Below are 16,677 nucleotides of genomic sequence, written 5' to 3' on the forward strand. Positions count from 1 at the left end.
AAATGTGCCCTTGAACGAAATGTGACATACGATAGATCCATCGATAGAGCATCAAGAAAAAACGTTCTGTGCCAAATTTTAACCCTCTATCTTGTTTGGAAGGGTAGTTATTGAGAAAATTCGGATTAACGAATTTCTGCCTATTTCCCCTATTTAATCGAGTAGAAAAATTATGAAAAAAATCTGGTGCATTGCGACTATTGAGATACGTGTTTGAGAATTTTTTCCGATTTTTCGATTTCAAATCCTAGGTGTGAAAAATTAAAAACGCAAAAAAACGCAGAAAAATACCGATTTCGTATTGAAGCTTTCGAGACACTAGATTTATATAATTACTGTAAATGCATATTGTCATTGGTTATGTCCCTGAATTTTTTCAGATTTTTTGGCAGGGTGCGCCGTAGTAGCAAAAATGAAAAACCGATTTTTTCGGCGTTTTTCGCGTGAAAAAGCAACTTATACTTTGAATTTTTGTATTCCCTTTAATAGATAACTATATTCTGTGGTTTTAAACATTTCCATGTTGAGTAAAACAGTGTATACAAGAAGAAAAGCAAAAATAAGTCAAGAAAAAAAACGTGCTATGCGCGTTGTATTCAGAAGTATCAGCATTATTTCCAAGAGCTGCGATGGTGCAGTGAGTAAGATGCTTGGCTGCGAAACTGCTGCAAACTTTTTGACGCGCGTTCGCGCCCTGCTACGGTACATTTTTTTTTATTATATTAATTTTTTATTTTCAATTTCTAACTAAACGACAATGAAAAACTATTAGTTTATTAATATTTAAAAAATATTTTTACCTAAAATATACGCAAAAACAATTATGGAGCAGTTTCTATTCCATCATTTCTCTAGTCGTATATTTGCTTAAATACCCTACTGTTTCATTTTTTCTACGTTAAATGAATATACGTACTTAGTTTTAAAATCGCATACCTTTAATAACTTTGAATAGTGGAAGAAGATTTCTTCAATAAAAAGAACATTAGCAGTCTTTGCATATAGTTACGGATATCATGATGACAAGATTTATGATGACAAGATTTATGATGTGCAAGGTTTATGAATGTTTACGTCTATTGGCAGTCTAAATTACTTATTTCTCTTACTCGAATACCTTGCAGTTAGTAGTGATTCTAGTATTAAAGATAAAATAGGTGATTTTATATTATCAGAAGAACGTCTTAAAATATTCACGGGATTAACTTGGGAAAATCTAATTCAACTTAGAGAAATGATGAAGTCCATGAGAAATACGGAAAAACGAGCTGTGACACAGGCTATTGTTGTCTTTTTATTTAAATTGCGTACTGGAAATTCGAATAGTATGATAGCTTCAATTTTTGGGTTAGAGCGCGAACAACAGGTATCCGATTTTTGTAAAGCAGTTAGGAACTCGTTTGAAAAAGATATTTTACCATATCATTTCGGAGTCGCGGCTTTTTCTCGTCAACATTTAATAGAAAATGAAACGTCCCTTATTGCTAAACAGTTGTATAATATAACAGACCAGCTAGCACTTATTTTTGACGGTACATATATTCGCCTTTGTTGAAATGTGGACATGTGTAACGGAAATGGATAATAAGAGAACAATTTCTCGTCTAAAATAAGTAATTTAGACTGCCAATAGACGTAAACATTCATAAACCTTGCACATCATAAATCTTGTCATCATGATATCCGTAACTATATGCAAAGACTGCTAATGTTCTTTTTATTGAAGAAATCTTCTTCCACTATTCAAAGTTATTAAAGGTATGCGATTTTAAAACTAAGTACGTATATTCATTTAACGTAGAAAAAATGAAACAGTAGGGTATTTAAGCAAATATACGACTAGAGAAATGATGGAATAGAAACTGCTCCATAATTGTTTTTGCGTATATTTTAGGTAAAAATATTTTTTAAATATTAATAAACTAATAGTTTTTCATTGTCGTTTAGTTAGAAATTGAAAAAAAAAAAATTAATATAATAAAAAAAAATGTACCGTAGCAGGGCGCGAACGCGCGTCAAAAAGTTTGCAGCAGTCTCGCAGTCAAGCATCTTACTCACTGCACCATCGCAGCTCTTGGAAATAATGCTGATACTTCTGAATACAACGCGCATAGCACGTTTTTTTTCTTGACTTATTTTTGCTTTTCTTCTTGTATACACTGTTTTACTCAACATGGAAATATTTAAAACCACAGAATATAGTTATCTATTAAAGGGAATACAAAAATTCAAAGTATAAGTTGCTTTTTCACGCGAAAAACGCCGAAAAAATCGGTTTTTCATTTTTGCTACTACGGCGCACCCTGCCAAAAAATCTGAAAAAATTCAGGGACATAACCAATGACAATATGCATTTACAGTAATTATATAAATCTAGTGTCTCGAAAGCTTCAATACGAAATTGGTATTTTTCTGCGTTTTTTTGCGTTTTTAATTTTTCACACCTAGGATTTGAATTTGAAAAATCGGAAAAAATTCTCAAACACGTATCTCAATAGTCGCAATGCACCAGATTTTTTTCATAATTTTTCTACTCGATTAAATAGGGGAAATAGGCAGAAATTCGTTAATCCGAATTTTCTCAATAACTACCCTTCCAAACAAGATAGAGGGTTAAAATTTGGCACAGAACGTTTTTTCTTGATGCTCTATCGATGGATCTATCGTATGTCACATTTCGTTCAAGGGCACATTTGACCCCCTTATTCGGCTATACCCTTTCAATCTTTTGAACAAGAAACATCTTGGAACCCCAACAAAAATTGGAGACGAGTTAAAATTGAGCGAAACTTTCAAAGAACATTACTTTTTATTGGAGTAAGAAGTTCTTCCTTATGTGGCTTACTCCTAAACCTTTGCCTGTTAGGATTATTATTTGTTTCGGCTACTATAGTCGATTCACACTTTCGAACATTCGAAAATATCATGAAAAGCATTGTTAACGCAAAACCACTATCTTTTTCGGAGAACGGAGATTAGGCAACTGCACGAGCATTGATAAAAATATGTAAATGCTAATGAAGCTTATTTTGATACTAAAAATCTAATTTGACTATTCATAAGTATACATTAAAGTTACTAAAGAAAGGTAAAAAATTAATTTGTATACATAATATGTTGATTAATTTATTATTACATTAGGGTATATACATTTACACGTATAATCGTTTACAGTGTACAGATAATGGCATATCGATTATTAGCAAGGAATCAACCATTGACGCAACAACTGACGCTTGCTCTTCAAAGTAAGCTAAATATTACAATTTTTTTTTTTATTTTTATTAAGTACGATTTCATTACATTTCCAAAAATATATATTTAAACATCAATAAAATTGTATTGTGAAAATAGAAAAGTAGAATAGGATGATACGTGTTAAGGATTTGATGTAAAATTAATGGAAATAGGTGGAGCACCTCCTCCCCCAGGTATGGGACAACGGCCATCCATAGATCCATCTCAAGGAACCACTACCGCCGCGGGACCACAAATTCCTGGACCAAACGTAATTGGTTCTGCAGTTCCTCCAAGACAAGGTTGTCAAACCCCACAACAACAACAACCTCCACAACCGGGTGCCAAAACTAACAGAGTAACGAGTGTGGCGAAACCAGCCGGTTTAGACCCTCTATTGATATTACAAGAACGGGAAAACAGGTGCTTCTTACTGAATTTATCGTTGTAGCCTGATCTATAGAGATTGCATTTTAATTAGAGAACTATTAGGTGTACAAATGAATAATCCAAATTATCTTAAGCAGCTAGAAAATCAAGTTTAAAGTCAATAGATTTTCCCGCTCTTTTGCGGTTATATAGTCTTGACATATAGCTAGTTAAAACAAAAGATAGTTTAACAAAAGGCCCAAGATAATCTTCAAAAGTATTCGGTTCAGTAGAGTCGAAAATGGCAACAGATAAGGCGCATATCCGACACTGCATTCTTCACGAATTCCAACAACGTAAAATTTTTCCGAGATGGAATTCATCAGCTGCTTGAAAGATGATTTGAAGTTATAGAAAGTAACGGCGAATACTTGGATTGAACAATTCAATTTACGTTCTTTTAAAATAAACATTGAATGTGGCTGAAAAAATTGGATTATTCATTTGTACACCTAATAAAACATAATAAAGCATGCGAAGAAAAAAAAAATTAATTCTTAAACTTTCTTTTAAATGCTTTAAAAGATTATGCCACATCCTACTTGTTATATGGTTTTACTAGATTAATTATAAAATGTCTAATAATCCTGAGTAATTAAATAAAACTATGTAACGACAGAGTGGCAGCACGTATATCATTACGTATGGAACAGTTGAGTAATTTACCAACCAATATGCCAGAAGATCTTCGTGTTCAAGCACAAATCGAACTGCGGATGCTTAGGGTATTAAATTTTCAAAGACAATTACGTTCAGAGGTGATTATTAAAGGAAAACCATATTACTACATTTACAGTTAACTTTTAGTTCAGTTGGAATTATGATTATTTTTTAGATTTTAGCATGCACGCGCAAGGACACTACATTAGAAACTGCTGTAAATGTAAAAGCCTACAAGCGTACAAAGAAACAAGGTCTTCGAGAAGCTAGGGCTACTGAGAAACTTGAGAAACAACAAAAATTAGAAGCAGAACGAAAACGCAGGCAGAAACATCAAGTAACTACATTTATAATTATTTTATTAAAATTCTACATGCATACACTAACCGTATGTTTTGTTTCTTTTTATTCTTTATTTTAAAGGAATTTCTTAATTCGGTACTTCAACATGGTAAAGATTTCAAAGAGTTCCATCGAAATAACGTAGCCAAATTAGCCAGGCTTAACAAAGCAGTTCTGAATTATCACGCCAACGCGGAACGAGAACAAAAGAAAGAACAAGAACGAATTGAAAAGGAACGTATGAGGCGTCTTATGGCAGAAGATGAAGAAGGATATAGAAAGTTGATCGATCAAAAGAAAGACAAGCGATTAGCTTTTCTGTTATCTCAAACTGACGAATACATTAGCAATCTAACTGAAATGGTAAAACAACATAAAATTGAACAGAAGAGGAAACAAGTGGAAGAACAAAAACGCAAGAAAGTATGTATAATACGATAAGTTTTTTCTGCGTCTATTCGATTTATAATTGAATATTTTGTACACTTGATTTTATGTACTATGTTTGATATGTATGGTTAAAAATAGAAAAAGAAGAAGATGCAAGATGGCGAAGGAGGCGAAGATGGAAACTCCAACGAAGACACTCGTATAGGAGTAATCGAAATTGCGACCGGGCGCACATTAACTGGCGAAGAAGCTCCATTGATGAGCCAACTTTCAGCATTTTTAGAATCTCATCCAGGTTGGGAACCGATTGAGTCAGAAAGCGAAGATGATGATGACGATGACGATGACGACAATGACGGCGATGACAAATGTGATCACAAAGCAAAAGCGCCGGGTGATTCCGAAGAAGATAAAGCGAAGAAAACGTTACACAAAGCAAAAGTAGAGGATGATGAATATAAAACCGAAGAACAGACATATTACAGTATTGCGCATACTGTTCATGAAGTGGTAACAGAGCAAGCATCGATCATGGTCAATGGAAAATTGAAAGAATATCAAATAAAGGTTTTGTATCGAAAAAATAACATAAACTGCTAGCTTAACTAGCCTCGTTTCTTTGTTTAACGGAATATAATGATTTCAGGGGTTGGAGTGGTTAGTTTCATTATTTAATAATAATCTTAATGGTATACTTGCCGATGAAATGGGTCTTGGTAAAACTATTCAAACTATAGCTTTGGTGACTTATCTAATGGAGAAGAAGAAAGTAAACGGACCATTCCTTATAATCGTGCCGTTGTCGTATGTATTATTTTGAAAGAAACATCTTTGAATCAATTGTTAAATTTATTTTAATCGTTTATTTAATCGTTTTCAGTACATTATCAAATTGGGTTTTGGAATTTGAGAAATGGGCTCCTAGTGTTGTGGTAGTATCATATAAAGGCTCACCGGCGGGTAGAAGAGCTATTCAGTCTCAAATGAGAGCCACGAAATTTAACGTTTTGCTTACTACGTATGAATATGTCATTAAAGATAAGGGCGTTTTAGCCAAATTGCAGTGGAAGTACATGATCATCGACGAAGGTCACAGAATGAAGAACCATCATTGTAAATTGACACAAGTGCTGAATACACATTACTTAGCTCCTCACCGACTTTTACTTACTGGAACACCATTACAAAACAAATTACCCGAGCTGTGGGCATTACTGAATTTCTTACTACCCTCGATTTTCAAATCTTGCAGCACTTTCGAACAGTGGTTCAATGCTCCATTCGCAACTACCGGTGAAAAAGTAGAATTGAACGAAGAAGAAACCATTCTCATCATTCGTCGATTGCATAAAGTGCTACGTCCTTTCTTATTAAGACGTTTGAAGAAAGAAGTTGAATCTCAGTTACCTGATAAAGTAGAATACATTATCAAGTGCGACATGTCTGGATTACAGAAAGTTCTTTACAAACACATGCAGAGTAAGGGAGTGCTGTTAACTGACGGTTCCGAGAAGGGAAAGCAAGGCAAAGGGGGTGCTAAAGCCTTGATGAATACAATAGTGCAGTTGAGAAAGTTATGCAATCATCCATTCATGTTCCAAGCTATCGAAGAAAAGTATTGCGAACATGTTGGTACGCAGGGGTCTGGCGTAATTACAGGGCCTGATTTGTATCGTGCGTCTGGGAAATTCGAGTTATTGGACCGTATTCTTCCAAAGTTGAAAGCAACCAACCACAGAGTGTTGTTATTCTGTCAAATGACACAGTTGATGACCATCATGGAGGACTATCTAAGCTGGAGAGGATTCATGTATTTGCGATTAGATGGTACGACAAAAGCTGAAGACAGGGGAGATTTGTTGAAGAAGTTCAACGACCCCGGTTCTGAATATTTCTTGTTTTTGTTATCAACGCGTGCTGGTGGTCTCGGATTAAATTTGCAGGCTGCGGATACTGTGATTATCTTTGACTCCGACTGGAATCCACACCAAGACTTACAAGCACAAGACAGAGCACACAGAATTGGGCAAAAGAACGAAGTACGTGTACTCAGATTGATGACGGTGAATTCGGTCGAAGAAAGAATATTGGCCGCGGCTAGGTACAAACTAAACATGGATGAAAAAGTTATACAAGCAGGAATGTTTGATCAAAAGTCCACCGGTTCTGAGCGACAACAATTCTTGCAGAGCATCTTGCATCAAGATGATGCTGAAGATGAAGAAGAAAACGAAGTACCGGATGATGAGACAGTCAATCAGATGATTGCTCGAACCGAGGGTGAATTTGAAATATTCCAAAAGTTAGACTTGGAAAGAAGAAGAGAAGAAGCAAAATTAGGTCCAAATAGAAAGTCTCGATTATTAGAAGAAGCTGAGCTGCCCGATTGGTTGGTGAAAGATGACGATGAAGTTGAAAGGTGGACCTACGAAGAAGACGAAGACAGATTCCTCGGACGAGGTTCGAGACAACGAAAAGAAGTTGATTACACTGATAGCTTAACTGAAAAGGAATGGCTGAAGGCAATCGACGACGACGGTGCTGAATATGAAGAGGAAGAAGAAGACGACAAGAAAAAGAAGAAAACACGAAAACGAAAGAAGAAGGGTGAAGAAGACGACGAACCTATGCCAAAGAAACGGAGAGGCGGTGGATCCTCGATTGATCCAAAAATAAAACGAGCCATGAAGAAGTTGCTTATGGTAGTTGTTAATTACACCGATAGCTCGGATGGTAGATTACTTAGCGAACCATTTATGAAATTACCATCTAGACGAGAATTGCCGGATTATTATGAAATTATTAAGAAACCACTAACCATTAATAAATTACTTCAAAAAATTGAAGAAGGAAAGGTAAATATATAATTTCTATGCGTCATCGTCTTTATTAAATAATTACAGATGTATTTATACAAATTGATTTTTTTTTTTTGCAGTATGCCGATTTCGATGACCTCGAAAAAGATTTTATGCAGCTTTGCAAAAATGCTCAAATTTATAACGAGGAAGCTTCTTTGATACACGAGGATTCGATCGTTTTGCAATCCGTTTTTACAAATGCGCGGCAACGTATCGAGGAGGAGGGAAATAATTCAGAAATGGATGATAAAGGTACACTTTATTATTATAATTTACCATAAAAAGTAATTAAAGTGTATAAATAATGTACTTATGTACTTGTGACTTTTCAAGGGGAAGGAGAAGAAGGATCGGACGCTGATTCTAGTGTAAGAATGAAAATTAAATTAAAAGGAAGGAAGGGTGAAGGTAGAGGAGGTCGAAGGAAGAGAGTTACAAAAAAATATATATCCGATGACGACGACGACGCCGATGACAACTGAGAATTGTATGTGACTTTTTAGAATAGAGAAGATATTATAGATGAAAGGTACCTTTAATCAACTATCTCAAATTCAATTACTATCCATGTGTACAATTGTGATTATATAGATAAACTATATGATATTATTCCTCAAAGAAGCGATCGAACATTATAACTTGATTACACGGTATAATGATATTATTGTCAATCAGGTTGTAAATCTCAGAAATTTGATCATTGCTGACAATTCAAACTTTGAAGTCTACGTTAAATTCAATTCTGTAGATTTGATTCGAAACGCCATGAATTGTAACAGGTCACAGATTATTTCTTATTTTAAACGAGCGTACGTGCCACTTGTGCAATGTACAGTATGATTTAGCGTCGAATAGTAGTATGTAATTTTATTCTACTGTTAAGGCCGGTATACAAAGATCTTACCGTATATTATATTCGAAGATAAAAATGATAGAAACAACATACTATACCGTTTTATGAGAATATACATATGTAAAGGAAAGATATAGTGAAGATATAGTGAAGATATAGTGAAGATCTCAAAAAGTTTTAAGGATCTTGTATTTTCGATGACCTTAAACTACCAAAAATTTGTTTAATATAATTTCATACTTTCGACCAGACAAGTTATTAATGCTATGTCTGAATGACAATTTAATTAACAAAAATGTAGGTGTATGTATGTGTGTTCGAAAAATGTTGATTTCTAAGGTACAACATTGAATTAATATACATATGTTAAAACAGATGGAGAATGTATATTGATATTTTTTTCCGAGGGATTTAAATATTATTTAATACTTTGCGTTAATTACATATATGTATAAAAAACAAGTATCATGAAAATCAACAATCTGTTTTTTAAACATAGATCAGTAAATAGCAGAAAAATCTTCGTCTAGAATTCTATATCGTAAAAAATGATTATTAATTAACATTGTATTGTAACTTTACCATATGTGTAAGTGAATAAATCTTGAAAAATGTCCCAAAAATCACGTACAGACATTTTTTATTATGCTTGAAATGATAGAAAATCATTTATTTGAATGTGCAAACAACATTATATATAGAGCCCAATTTTCATCAGTTATTTTGCACTCGTCTAAACCAGTACCCAATTATCAAATGTTTTGTTTTCTAACCAGAATTCATATACTCTTTACATTCTTCTTAGATTTGTGCAAATTTTACTCTGGAATAATGAAGACAAACTTTAGATTCTTTAGATGGTTAGTTTAGAACTTTAGATGGACAGTCGAGATTCGAAAGGGTCTGGCGGGATATGCGTGTGAAAAGTGCCCCCGAACGGATTAGTTTGATTTTTGGCTAGGTATTACTTCTAGATATGTATATAACTTTCCTAAATTTTTAACCCGAGATATGCATTAATTTTTAAGTTATTTAACAATAAAGAATTTTACAAAATATTTTTTAATTGAAGAACTACCTGTCCAAAAATTCGGAAGAAAATATATGTTATTTTCTTTAATTTGTTTATTGTAAATGTTATAAACACGCAGGGCATACCTCGAGGGTATGTTCAGCCGTATCCTGCTCAGCGTCATAATGGCAGCAACGCGCCGTCGGTTCCTTCCCTATCCGGTACAGGTATCTCCCAAAGCTGTCATGCCCGCAAAACACCTGTGCCAGCCGGTAACTGAGGCTTCCATGGCCTCTGTCCAACCACTCACTCAGGTGTGGCCGAACAGCCTCGACTGTCCGGTGCCCCGCGGTTGGCAGAGCTAACCGCTCCTGCCACGCGAGCGCCACGAACTGCCGGATCTGGCGCTTCAAATCGCCCCAAGCAGGTTCCTGCATTCCCGGGACCGCCCCCACCCCCACGCGACGGTCGACGCAGTGACGATACATCATCGCATGCGACCGTGCGAGGAGGTCCATGGTCGGCATCCCCGCAAGAACCGTCAGTGCCTCATGCAACACGGTCCGGTACCTGCGGACGACCCTCAGTGCCATCCACCTCTGCACCTGACACAGCATCGTTATGCTGCGCCGGTAGGGCGCCAAGTCGTCTGCCCAGATGGGAGCACCGTATAGGGCCACCGACTGAACCATTGAGGACCAGGCAGCGGAAATTCTCCTCAAAGCGCCAGTGGCTATCGAGGATCAGCCCCAGATACCTCATCTGGGACTTCACCTCGATATCAGTGGCCGAACACCCTGTATATATGAGAAAAATTTGTTTATCATGTACATTTATTTAGCATGTTGAGTTTTATAACGTATTCGAAAATCATCGAAATCCATATGGTGTCTCCCCAAATTTCAAATAATTACCGTGTGGGAATGAATACGACTTGGCTGGCGTGGCCATCACTCGATATTTCTACTTATGGATGCTAATATAGCGTTATCTACTTTTCATAATTTTGAGTAGTTTATACGTAATTACAACTGGGTCTGGACATATTTTATTTGAAATAAGAATTATTTGAAATAATTAGTTTAGTTCATATTTTATTATTTTTGTTACACAAATAATTATTTTCAAATATTTCTTTTTATTTCAATTACTTTACTCAAATAAAATAATCAATAATTTGACATAAGGATTATTGAATTAATTGAAATTGAAATCAATAAGAATCAGTTAATTGAAATTAACTTAAATTATTGAATTTAATTAATTGTACTTAAGTAAACTATAATTAATATTGTCAATACTGTTGCCCAAGAAGTGTTAAAGTTTAATATCGATTAATAATCATCGTGTTACAGTTATCGTTTGAATTTGTAATTATGACTGTAATTACTGTGGTATGATAACCTCGATACGAACGACTTGTGATCATTTACGTTAATAATTTTTCTACGCACGTCGAAATAATTATAATTCAATGTCAGTCACATTTTTGTATACATACTTAATACTACCTACATTGTCGTTTGCATACTGAATGTAACCAGAGACAAAAAATCCAACTTTTACGAGTTATTAGACCGTGTAGCTGTGAAATCAAAATTAGCACAGTATTTAAATATGCAAATGCATTTCCTTCTCGTGCGTTCGTTGAGGGCAGATGTTGTCATTGAACGTTCAATGATAAATCCTTTTCTGCTGATCTATTTCTATCATAGATATTTTAATAGCCTTTTTTTTTCTTTTATATTGCATGCCCCCTTTTGGGGTATTAGCGATTATATGTGTGTAGATCATTTATACTGGAGAGAATGTGTAATGTACAGGGTGTTCGGCCACCTCTGGGAAAAATTTTAATGGGAGATTCTAGAGGCCAAAATAAGACGAAAATCAAGAATATCAATTTGTTGATTGAGGCTTCGTTAAAAAGTTATTAAAAAATTAAATTACATAATTTCAAATCATTCACGGAAAAATTATTTTCGGTTGCGAGGGTCAGTTACAATCATTTTTGGTTAATAGACATACCCCTGAAACCCAACGCACTTTCGAGAAAAAAATTCGAATAGGTAGACTTTTTCGACGAAAATTCAAATATTTCAAATCTTTCTGGAAAAATTATTTTCGGTTGCGGGGGTCAGTTATAATCATTTTTGGTGAATACACATACCCCCGAAATCCTACGTACTTTAGAGAAAAAAATTCTTTACCGAAAATATACTGTTTGGCCGGAAATGTTTCTATAACTTTTTAACGAAGCCTCAATTAACAAATTAGTATCCTTGATTTTCGTCTTATTTCGACCTCTAGAATCTTCCATTAAAATTTTTCCCAGAGGTAGCCGAACACTCTGTATACGCTTTTCAACCAGCCATCCAACATCCCAGCGTCCAACGCAGGGCCTGCTGAAATTGCCTTACTTGCCTGTCCTTTTCTTTTCATAGCTACTGTTATCTCGCTTATCATTCCTCCGTACAGCAAGGTATTCACCGGGCATGGTTGTTTGATGAAGTACCTGTGTCAAATCGGGAAGAAGGCGACGGTGTGTGCTTCACCACTGTGATGATGATAATGTTCAGGACTCTCTGTACACCGGCTGTTGGAAGCTTACCCTGCGTGGATATATATAGGGTTGATGCATAATTATCCGGCGTTTTCTCAACAAATTTTATTTAACAAAATTAATAACAATATTTGACAAAAACTTGTTTAAACGATTATTCGGGAGCGTAGTCACCGTCTACTTCAATTACTGCTTCCCATTTGCTTGGCAGACGGTCGATTCCACGAGCGAAGAAGACACGATTCTTAGAGACGATCCACGCTTTGACATCGGCCACCAAGTCATCCAAATCGTCGTAAATCGTATTCATTTGCCAGTGTTTCAAAGTGCGGTTGACGTGATAGTCCGTAGGTGCTTCGGTCGGTAGTATCACCTGATTTGAAACGGACAAACCACTCCCTACACTGACTTTCGCTGATTGTTCCTTCGCCAAAAAGTTCGTTGAGATCGCGAAACGACTGTGCTGCTTTCCATCCTTTCTCGAAGTGGTAAAGCATAATATGGCGAATATGAATATGGTTTTCGACACGCATTTTTCTAAAACAATACAGAAGATTATTTTCATACAAAAATAATAAACAAAACGCTACTTTTCACTGATGAAAAACGAGCCGATATAAACGCCGGATAATTATGCATCAACCTCATATTATGAGCGCCATGTCCTGGAGCTTTGAAGTTAGGGAGGACCTCCCACCAATGTTGCCTGGCCCCATCATTGTTGGAAAAATGGTGGCCAGCGATGATGCATGGAGAGCGTTAGCCCTCGAGAACGTTATCTCGCAGAAGAACTTTGTCAAATGCGAGAACTCCTTCGCCCCCAGGCCCCATCCCCCAGTCCTAGGTCCACGTCTTTTCCTTCCCCTCCGCCATCCTTTTTTGACGGACGAAGGCGGGGCGACCTTGCTTTCTCCTCCGACTCCCACGTCGGTGACCAATAGATTGTGGTCGTTTCAGGAGGCTGTTAGGGGCCCAAGCACCAAAAACAACCCTGTGCCCGTGAACATTGGGTGATCTGGCATCCGTGGCGGACCCTGAGACTCCTCCCGAGGCGCCCTAGGATGTCCATAAGGGTTTGCCCACGTTAAAAAAAAAAGATAATGCATTTTTGTCCACGCACCCGTTTGGTTATCCATGCGGGAGGGGAGGTGAACCCCTACGTGGCGCGTCCCCAGGTGGCGGATAGGGGAAGCCGCTGGGATGGCGTGTGGAGATGTGGTCATTCGGACTGAGAGGTCTAATGACCACATCCCCGCATGGCATTCCGGAGGTCGGAGCGAAAAGCTCCCGCGGACCAAACACCGATATGAACGAGTGTGCAAGGATTTTTTATTTGTACTCTTGAAGAAGAGATGTATTAGGTTGCCCGGAAAGTTCTTTTCGCGTTCGTCGCTTAAGGCCTTGTCTCGCTGTGCTTAACACGTTGAGCGCCACGCGTATTTCTAAGACAATCCTGTTCAGGCCACGCAATTTCGGAAAAAATTAGCAGTCCATCTTACAAGTTGTGACAAAGAAAACATTCCACCGAGCAGAATTGCAAGAAGATCCAAAAAAGAACACAAACTCCAAAGAAAATCGGGAAAAGTCTATGAAGTTCGAAAATACTGTAAATTATGTTATGACAAAAATGTAAGAAAAGATGGTAGAGAGATGGCAAGGAGAAAGACCAAGCGTGTTGTAACATTTTGTAATACTTGTGAAGGAGAACCATTTTTATGTTTGCCATGTTACAATGAATCCCATTAATCCTGTAATGATACCAAATTAAGTAAATTTTAAATAAATTTTCTGTAATTCCGTAAAATAGCGTAAATTTTATAGTTCTCATGTTACACGCTGTCAGCCACCGATGGGTGACGCTGCCTAAACGGAAAGTCTAGTGTCAGCCACCGATGGCTGACATGGCGCTCAACGTGTTAAGTAAACAAACAACCAGAGCACTTTACCGTCAACTGTATGGTTATTAGTCATCCTCTGGCAGTACAAGAGAACAGTTATCGACGTCAGTAGAAAGTTTGTCGAGTGTTTTTCGCCTTGTGAAAGATGGAAAACCAAAAGATGCATTTGCGTCATGTGATGTTTTACTGCTTTTAAAAAGGCAGTACGTTTGAAAATACTACAAAGAAGATTTGTGCCATTTATGGGGACCAGTCTATAACTGTTCAAACAGTCCGTAATTGGTTTAGAAGGTTTAGAGCCGGAAATTTTAACCTTAAAGATAAAGATCGCAGCTGCCGTCCATCCACCACTGATACTGACCTTATCAAGGCCTACCTCGATGAAAACCCAAGATCTAGTGTTCGTGAGATAGCAAATGCTTCAAACATCTCGCGAACAACGGTTCATGAACATTTGACAAAGCTTGGATACGTTAAACGCTACGAAGTGTGGGTCCCTCATCAACTGACGGAAAGCAATCTTCTGAACCGAATCTCAACATGCGATTTACTCATCCAACGTGACAAAAGAGAGCCGTTTTTGAAAAGTTTGATTACTGGGGATGAAACCTTGATCCTTTACGACAACACTGCACGCAAACGATCTTGGTCGAGTCGAAATAAGAGTTCTTTAACGGTAGCAAATGCTGGACTTCACCCGAAGAAAATATTGTTTTCAATTTGGTGGGACTGGAAGGGTGTTCTTTACTACGAGTTACTTCCGCAAGGGCAAACGATTAACAGTGAGAAATATTGCACCCAACTCGAAAAACTGAAAGAGGCTATCATTGCAAAACGTCCAGAATTGGTGACTAGACGTGGCGTCGTGTTCCACCACGACAACGCGACGCCACACGTTTCTTTACCCGTGCAAACAAAACTTTTAGAACTTGATTGGGATGTTCTACCGCATCCTCCATAATCTCCAAACCTTGTACCATCGGACTATTATTTGTTCCTTTCCCTCAAAAATTTTCTTCGCAATAGAAAATTCACATCAGTTAATGAAATAAAAAACGGCCTCGAAGAATATTTTAACAGTAAGCCAAGGGAATTTTGGAAAAGCGGTATTATGAGGCTTCCGGAGCGATGGCAAAAGGTGGTAGAACAGAACGGATCATATATTATTCAAGAATAGTACACAGAACCCAAAATATTTTATACTTAATACCTGTTAAAAAAACGAAAAGAACTTTCCGGACAACCTAATATTTATTGTAGAATATCGTCTGCTAAACCGCATTACGTAAGATTTAGAAATAAACCTCGAATTAAAGAACAATGATCCTGACGCCAATTTTCAACGGTAAATAAAAACTCCTAAAAACGATGTTTAATTTTGCATCAACCCAATTCATATGATTGACGCAGCGCATTGGACAGATGTGTAGCGGAGGTTATAGGATTAGACAATAAAAAACGGCGCATGTACTTTTTAGGTTATGTTTAATGTTGCACGAATAGTTGCATACATGGTACCGAACGCTATTTAACTGCTATCTATACTAAAAACTAAAACAAAAGATGGTGTGCACGTTTGCCAACGAGGGGAAAAGAAATATTTCCAACATGTGCATGTTTGCCAACATGAGAATGAGAAACATTTCCAACAAAATGTGGTGTAAATTGTATTTGATCCAACATCCACGCAAGCGAATTCGTGGGAAAATGCTATTATAACGTACATACAAGTAATCCAGATAGTGTATAAATATTCGATAACAAAATTCTTTAGTGACCTATTGCGTGTATCATGTAACCGTGATTTGGTATTGTTCTACTCGCTTTTCTACTTGATGATTAGCGGAAATAATTCAAGGCGAAGTTTTTCCTCTTACTTTCCCCATTTGCGTAAGCCGTCCATTATTTGAGCCGTGCATACCGTCAAATCTGCTAAAGTGCGGCTACAATTTTTCTAACGGTTGCTGCATCTGACAGTTTTTAGCACCTTATTGAAAGGCGCGATGAATTTCGTTTTCTGCGCCTGTTTTCGATAGTCAAACACAGCGTATATTTAATAACCTGGCATTTACTACTCATCAAAGTTTAATCGAATTTGACAGATTGTTTACTATTTATGAAAGATGTTCTTCCGAAAAGTCCCAATTGAAACACCAACTTCTTGGGGGGGAGGGTGGGGGGGGGGTTGTAGATCTTAATTATAAAAGGTCAGCTCCAATTATTTAATAGTTTCCAAGATTTTGTCAAAAAACTTTCGCTCTACACTATTAAATTCTGTCTATACTAGGGTGGTCCTTAGCTATAGAGGACATTTTGTTTTCGTGTTTTATTCGTGCTACCCTCCTAAACTATTACATTTAGTGAGTGAATGATGTATGCAAAATTTCAAAGCGATTGCATAACGGGTAACCATGCCACATTTGAGTCAAAATTTT

General features: G+C 36.8%; 2 protein-coding genes across 2 annotated transcripts in view; both read left to right on the forward strand.

Moving 5' to 3' along the window:
- LOC122404088 (ATP-dependent helicase brm) overlaps positions 1 to 9,817 on the forward strand; it is a 49,728-nt gene extending 39,911 nt beyond the window's left edge. The window contains exons 4-13 of the mRNA XM_043407982.1: positions 3,175 to 3,248; positions 3,411 to 3,660; positions 4,286 to 4,424; positions 4,502 to 4,663; positions 4,750 to 5,091; positions 5,197 to 5,625; positions 5,705 to 5,862; positions 5,939 to 7,913; positions 7,997 to 8,171; positions 8,253 to 9,817. Coding sequence (XP_043263917.1) covers positions 3,175 to 3,248; positions 3,411 to 3,660; positions 4,286 to 4,424; positions 4,502 to 4,663; positions 4,750 to 5,091; positions 5,197 to 5,625; positions 5,705 to 5,862; positions 5,939 to 7,913; positions 7,997 to 8,171; positions 8,253 to 8,401 — 3,853 coding nt within the window. The 3' untranslated portion in view covers positions 8,402 to 9,817. The remainder of the gene's footprint in view (positions 1 to 3,174; positions 3,249 to 3,410; positions 3,661 to 4,285; positions 4,425 to 4,501; positions 4,664 to 4,749; positions 5,092 to 5,196; positions 5,626 to 5,704; positions 5,863 to 5,938; positions 7,914 to 7,996; positions 8,172 to 8,252) is intronic.
- Positions 9,818 to 14,300: 4,483 nt separating this feature from the next.
- On the forward strand, positions 14,301 to 16,299 carry LOC122404085 (histone-lysine N-methyltransferase SETMAR-like). Its single transcript, XM_043407978.1, has 2 exons — positions 14,301 to 14,346; positions 14,443 to 16,299. Exons 1-2 carry the CDS (start codon positions 14,301 to 14,303, stop codon positions 15,201 to 15,203), a joined length of 807 nt encoding a protein of 268 aa, XP_043263913.1. The 3' UTR covers positions 15,204 to 16,299.
- Positions 16,300 to 16,677: the final 378 nt, after the last annotated feature.

Source organism: Colletes gigas, unplaced genomic scaffold, assembly GCF_013123115.1.
Source record: "Colletes gigas isolate AHSC1104 unplaced genomic scaffold, ASM1312311v1 Colletes_gigas_Sc00101, whole genome shotgun sequence".
In the NCBI taxonomy this organism is placed as follows: domain Eukaryota; kingdom Metazoa; phylum Arthropoda; class Insecta; order Hymenoptera; family Colletidae; genus Colletes; species Colletes gigas.

What these genes read in the sequence shown, in the direction of transcription:
- LOC122404085 (XM_043407978.1), top strand. Translation starts at nt 14,301, where the DNA reads ATGGTTATTAGTCATCCTCTGGCAGTACAAGAGAACAGTTATCGAC. An exon ending in ACAAGAGAACAGTTATCGAC is followed by an intron (nt 14,347 to 14,442) that starts GTCAGTAGAAAG and finishes GCTTTTAAAAAG; the next exon opens with GCAGTACGTTTGAAAATACT.